Source organism: Ctenocephalides felis, unplaced genomic scaffold (assembly GCF_003426905.1).
Source record: "Ctenocephalides felis isolate EL2017-DRISC unplaced genomic scaffold, ASM342690v1 CF-g0.4_SCAFFOLD_01886, whole genome shotgun sequence".
Lineage (NCBI taxonomy): Eukaryota > Metazoa > Arthropoda > Insecta > Siphonaptera > Pulicidae > Ctenocephalides > Ctenocephalides felis.
This window is the reverse complement of record NW_020538040.1, coordinates 157,534,563-157,540,543: the sequence shown is the minus strand read 5'-3', so window position 1 is coordinate 157,540,543 and position 5,981 is coordinate 157,534,563. Positions and strand designations below refer to the sequence as shown.

Sequence of the window (5,981 nt, the reverse complement as noted above, 5' to 3'; positions counted from 1 at the left end):
AATTTTATTATTATTTATATATGGACCACATAATGTGGTATGGTAAATTGCCCGTATAGTCTAAAAATCGCATTGTTAAGAGGATTTGCTGATCCTATTTGAGTGTACCGAAATTATAAAGTATCTGTACAAAAATGGAGAGATACTCATGTGGAATTTAATGATGTATATTGTCACTGCATTCTAGGTTTTGAATTTAAGGTATTATTATGGAGAGGGATTAATTTGACTTCGATTCTTCTTATCGATTTCTTCTTATTAATGTAACGAGTCATTATTTAAAAAAAATAATTCAAATCTGAACTCGTCAATAATGCATAATATACATAATATACATAATGCATAATATATCAGAATTTATTGGCTATTTAGACCCGTAAGTTGTAGAAACCGAGTTAATTGTCTAGTCTTAATAAAAAAGGGTAGTAAATGTATACCTACTTGAAGGATATAATATAAAATTGATGATATGTGCACCCTTGAAGCATTTTATTATTATTATTATTAACAACAATACAATCAGAACTTGATAAAGCTGTAAGTAAGGTGACCATACTGTCCCGGTTTAGCCGGGACAGTCCCGGATTTCCACCTTGTGTCCCGGGTTTTTCTAAGAGCAATATTTGTCCCGGATTTAGATTTTTGGTTCCGGATTGTCCCGGGTTTATGAAAAGTAGAGGTCTAAATGAAATCTTTGCTCTTACTGGATAATAAAATTACAATTACATATCAAATATCTAAACATGTTAACTACAACTAGTATGCTTATATGAAAAAAGACGGGTTAAATAAGCCTCTCACATTCTTAATTTTGAACTTTTATTTTCAATTTTACGAAAATTATCAAAAATTATAAAACGAACTTTGGAATGATTGCTTGGAATTGGTGCTAGTTATTTTTAAATAATTATGAAGAAAATTTACCAAACATATACATAGATCGAAAAATATAAGATAAAATATTACATATTGTCGAGTAATAAAGTTCTTAGACAGTAATTTTGAATATTTTGACATACTTCAGAAAAAATGAATCTGTGTGTGCATGTATGTATGTATGGATACAATTTTTCGTCCACGTTTTCGGGCGCACGGATCAATCGATTTGAATGGTTCAAAAAACATTCGATTTATATTGATAGTAAGATGTGCTGGTTAATTTTTGACAAAGGCAGGTCCAGCCGTTTCAGAGATACGGAGCAAAGAGTGCAGAAAATAGAAATCGAGTTTTTGAGAGAAAAAAGTACACGATTTGAATGATCCAAAAAATATTCAATTCGTAATGATGGAGTGAAGTGATCATTAGGTTTTGACTAAGGCAGGTCTGCCAAAAATGGCAGTTTTTGAGAGAACTAAGCATTTGATTGGAATGATTCAAGAAACTTTCTGCTTGTGTTGACGAAACAAATTGCTTTTGGAGATTTTTTTTTTAATTTAAAAAAAATATTTTTTTTAAATTTCATTATGGTACGAGCAATTCCAGCAATTTGCCTTAAGGCACGATGCTATATACCACTATATTTACTTTTTTCATTTGATCTCCAAGGCCGCTAGTCTCCGACTTTGGACCTGCCTTTCCAAAAATTCATTTTGTCAATACAAGTAAAATGTTTTTTGAATTATTGAAATCGGACACTCCGTTCTCTCAAAAACTGAGTTACCATTTTGTCACTTTTTGTCCTTTATTTTCGAAACAGCTAGACCTGCCTTTGCCAAAAACTAATTAGCATGTTTCCTTATTAATAGGAATGGAATGCTTTTTGAATCATTGAAATCGGTTGATTCGTGATCTCGAAATAGTCGATAAAAAATTGTATTCGCACATACACACACACACACACATATACATAATTTTTTCTAAGGCATGTCAAAATGTCCAGAAGGTTTTGAAACGTAAAAATAAATAAAAATTTTCATTTTCGATTTTTTTGCGATTACTATAAATTACCCTACTGTTTTTAAGGATTTTCTGACCCCCGCTCTCCCTTCGTGATACATAGTGATATTTGAAATTACGAAAACCCCCCCCCTCCCCATAATCATCACGTGTATTTTTAGTTACGTGAAAAAACTGATTTTTTTTTGAAAATTTTTTAAAGAAATTAGTTAAAAAATAAATACACGTGATATTTTAATAAATCCCTTTAAATATAAAATTTCAGCTGAAAATATTCAGTCAAACTAGAGTTACAGCGCTCTGAACACCCCCGCCTCGAAAAAAAGAGCTCCCACTTTCTCCACGATTCCGGCTGATCGGCTTATCTGAAAAAAAAAATAAACGGCGTTTTAATTTGTAGGCTTAAAAGCACGGAATGACCTATAATCAAATGAATATAAAAAAAATTGGATTTTTGATAGACATTTGAAATAAAAGTTGCAAATTAGGCGTTTTTTTTTTGTTTTTTGCTATAAAAAATCGAAGTTTGGATTAGTTCATTCCAAGCGTTTTAATATATTGAGTGTGCCCTGTAAATTTCAAGTAATCCGGTTCAGCCCTTTCTGAGATACAATGGAGGAAAGTTTGAAAAACACAGTTTTGAGAAAAACTTGTTTAAAGTTTCAATTGCCTACTCAGCGCTCCGAACTGCTCTTTCTTTTACCTGCTGTATCTTTAAAACGACTTCGAATTTTCTAAAATCGCTTTACTACCGTATTCTAGACATGTTAAGGAGCAATTTATGAAAAAAAAATCGATTTTTTCAACCCATCACATAGGAAGACCCCCTTAAAAACCTAACGTGGTTATTGGACGCCCCCTCAGGCATTTTATGTCGAGAACAGCCCGAAAATATTAATTCCGCCATCTCTTGCATTCGTAGTGTTTTGGTTTCGAATTAAGCGCCGTTTAGCGGATTGTTGGTTTAGTTTCAGCTAAATGTTGAAGATGGCTCTCATATCATATCTAATCTATGACACCTGTGGAAGAATTGCCGCTAAATCGTCGACTTTTGTTTTAACTGTCAAAAACGATTTTCCTCAGCATATCTCAGTTAATTCAATTGTTTTTATTGCCTATATTTAAGTTCAACTCATTGTACTGTTTTTATTAGTATGGGTTCAAAATTTACATTACGAGTAAGTGTACATTAGTTACATTAATGAATTGTAAAGAAACACAGTATGTAGTGTTCTAATTCATTTCTATTTTTTTTAGAGAAGAGTTCATTCAGTGCCCGATGGCTGTGAAGAAAAAGAAAACAATGAACAAAAAAACAATGAGGTGCCAAGACGAAGTTTACGCAGCAATAGTGTAATAGAAACCCCTATTGTTCCAAAGCCAAAAGTCATTGAAGATTTACCTTTCATATCTTACAAGGGGGAAATTGTTTATTGTACAAATGCAATTGATATCTCTTTGGCTTGTGATCGACTTTTGTGAGTTTTAGTTTATATTCACAATACCAAAATTCTTCATACTTTTATTCTAATACTCATTAATTTTTTTGTTTTCTTTCCAGGGGAGAAGCAGAAAAAGCTGTCGATTTTATTCCTTTAGCCTTCGATATGGAATGGCCATTTAGTTTTAAAACTGGTCCTGGGAAGTCGGCATTAATTCAAGTCTGTTACGATATAAACATATGTTACCTGTTTCAAATTAGTGAATTATCTAGGTTACCTGGACCTTTGACGATTCTGTTAAAACATCCAAAAGTTCGGTGCCATGGCGTAAATATAAAAAAGTATTTTTCATGATCAATTTAGTTATTACCTTATATTAATATTATCAAGCTGTGTGCAATATTATCAATCATCTTTCTTCATCTGTTACTTATACTGTTATTTTTTACAGTGATTTTAGGAAACTTGAGAGAGATTATAAGGTTGACGTTGAACCTATGATTAACAATTGCATAGATTTGGGAGTGTGGTATAATGAGGTAACACTACGTAGTGGACGTTGGAGTTTAGCAAGATTGGTTGCAGAAGTGGTGAGTTAGCTTATAAATTTAATTTCAAATCAAATTGTTATAGCTTAATATTATATTATTGTAATTTTTTAAAGGTTCATTTGCAAATAAATAAGGATAAATCAGTTCGCATGAGTCAGTGGAATGTAGTGCCATTAAGCGCGAATCAACAGTTGTATGCTGCAATCGATGTATATGTAAGTAATCTTGATAGATATAAACAACTTTTTATATATAACTATTTTCAATTATTGCTACAATTTGAATATCTTATTATTAGTTAGCAGTTTGAAGTCTATGTAGTCAACCATGCTTTGATATTTTGTCGTAATGATGTTTTAGTATCTTCAATTATTTATTGTTTATTATAGTGTATTGCATTTTGCAAAAAGCAAAATGTAAAGTATGGTCAAATGTGATTTTACGTGATTTTTTTATATCTTAATATTAGATGTACAACTTTGTTTCTGCCGTTTTTCTGTTTTGAGTTCTCAAATAAATTGTACACCTAATACCCTCTAATAATTTTGCTTGTTTAAGAAAATATGTAACGTAGTTAAATCAGGAACAAATTGTATCATGGGATATAATTTTTCTCTTAGACTTCAAACAAATCTGAGTAGTAGTACTAGTTCAAATGTGTTCAACTTTACTAGTTATCTCTGTTATCTATAATTTTTTATCACATGTATATGTATATTTATGTATCATAATTATTGTATAAAAGAAGCCTTTACTAAGCGTGCCACTACTAAGCATCTTCATACATTTGCAAATGTTTAGAAGATTCGTCATTTTAAAACATATCTGATGACAATAGTATTTATCTTTGTACATATAGTTGTTTAAATGCATTAATCGAAGTTATATCATTAAAATCTGTGATAATATTAAATCCAATACAAGGGTTTATACATGAACATGAGTCTAGCTCTGGAGACCAATATATCCGCACCATTGTTTGCAACAAAATAAACACACACACACATATATATATATATATATATATATATATATATTATATGATTATATTTATAATCATTTATTATATTTTGGGTTTCGTAACAGTAGTTCTTAAACGATTTACATTCAAAATTTACAGGATGAATTCTTTCAAGTTAAAAAAAATTTGAATTCATATAAAATTTGTTAGTTAACTCAAAGTTAAAAAAAAAAATATATATATTAGTGCTTATGCTTGTTCATAAAACAGGATGTTTTATCTTGAGGCACTATGCTTTATTGTGTATTTTTATAGTGATTCAAAATTTTGAAAAGGAGGAAATTGTGTGTAGTTTAATGTTTTTGGTTATGTATAGACTTTTGTTTATAGTTGCCTGGTAAGGTGTTATTATTAATATGTGATATATTATTTACAAGTTTAATCAACTATTTTCATAAAGTTGACTTATACGTTATATCTTTGTTTTAGATTGGACAAGTGATATATTATGAAATACTAAAGCAGCAGCAAGAATTTCAAAAGGCTACTGAGGGTTTAATAAATGGCAATGATATTAAAGTGTAGCGATATATTATATTTTTATTGCTATACGTTATATAAATTACATTACATAATCAATACATACATATTTTTTATAATTTATTTTAATTTTAGCATGATCTTATGAAATTTTGTGTTATTTCATTAGTTAATAATTAGTTAGTAATCGCGCCATGCGCTTCTATATAGTCGAATTTTAAATTATTATAAACAAATTTTAGCATGATTTTATATAATTTTACCTAATTTTATTAGTTAGTATTTATTGTCAAGTCATGTAATATTATATATTTAAATCTTAAATTGCAATAAATGCAATATTTTACTAAAAAAAGAGTATTTTAATTTAAGATTTTCCTTTTTAATTAACATGGCTACGCGCTGTGCTTGCAAAAAATGTTCGTAGTTACTACTAAACAATTTATAGGTACTTAACATCTATATTATATTATATACAATCTATATTATATTATTATATGTATGTGTATTATAGTATTCAAATATCTTTATTTACAAGTTTTAGAACAATAACTCTATTATATATTCAGTTAAGCCCGATCAAAATAATT

The 5,981-nt window shown here is 29.3% G+C and overlaps 1 protein-coding gene across 1 annotated transcript; it reads left to right on the top strand.

The window, feature by feature from the left end:
- Window positions 1–2,997: 2,997 nt before the first annotated feature.
- LOC113378196 (Werner Syndrome-like exonuclease) lies at window positions 2,998–5,493 on the top strand. The gene is made up of 6 exons (XM_026618727.1): window positions 2,998–3,075; window positions 3,155–3,375; window positions 3,459–3,680; window positions 3,791–3,929; window positions 4,004–4,105; window positions 5,341–5,493. Exons 1-6 carry the CDS (start codon window positions 3,052–3,054, stop codon window positions 5,434–5,436), a joined length of 804 nt encoding a protein of 267 aa, XP_026474512.1. The 5' UTR covers window positions 2,998–3,051; the 3' UTR covers window positions 5,437–5,493.
- Window positions 5,494–5,981: the final 488 nt, after the last annotated feature.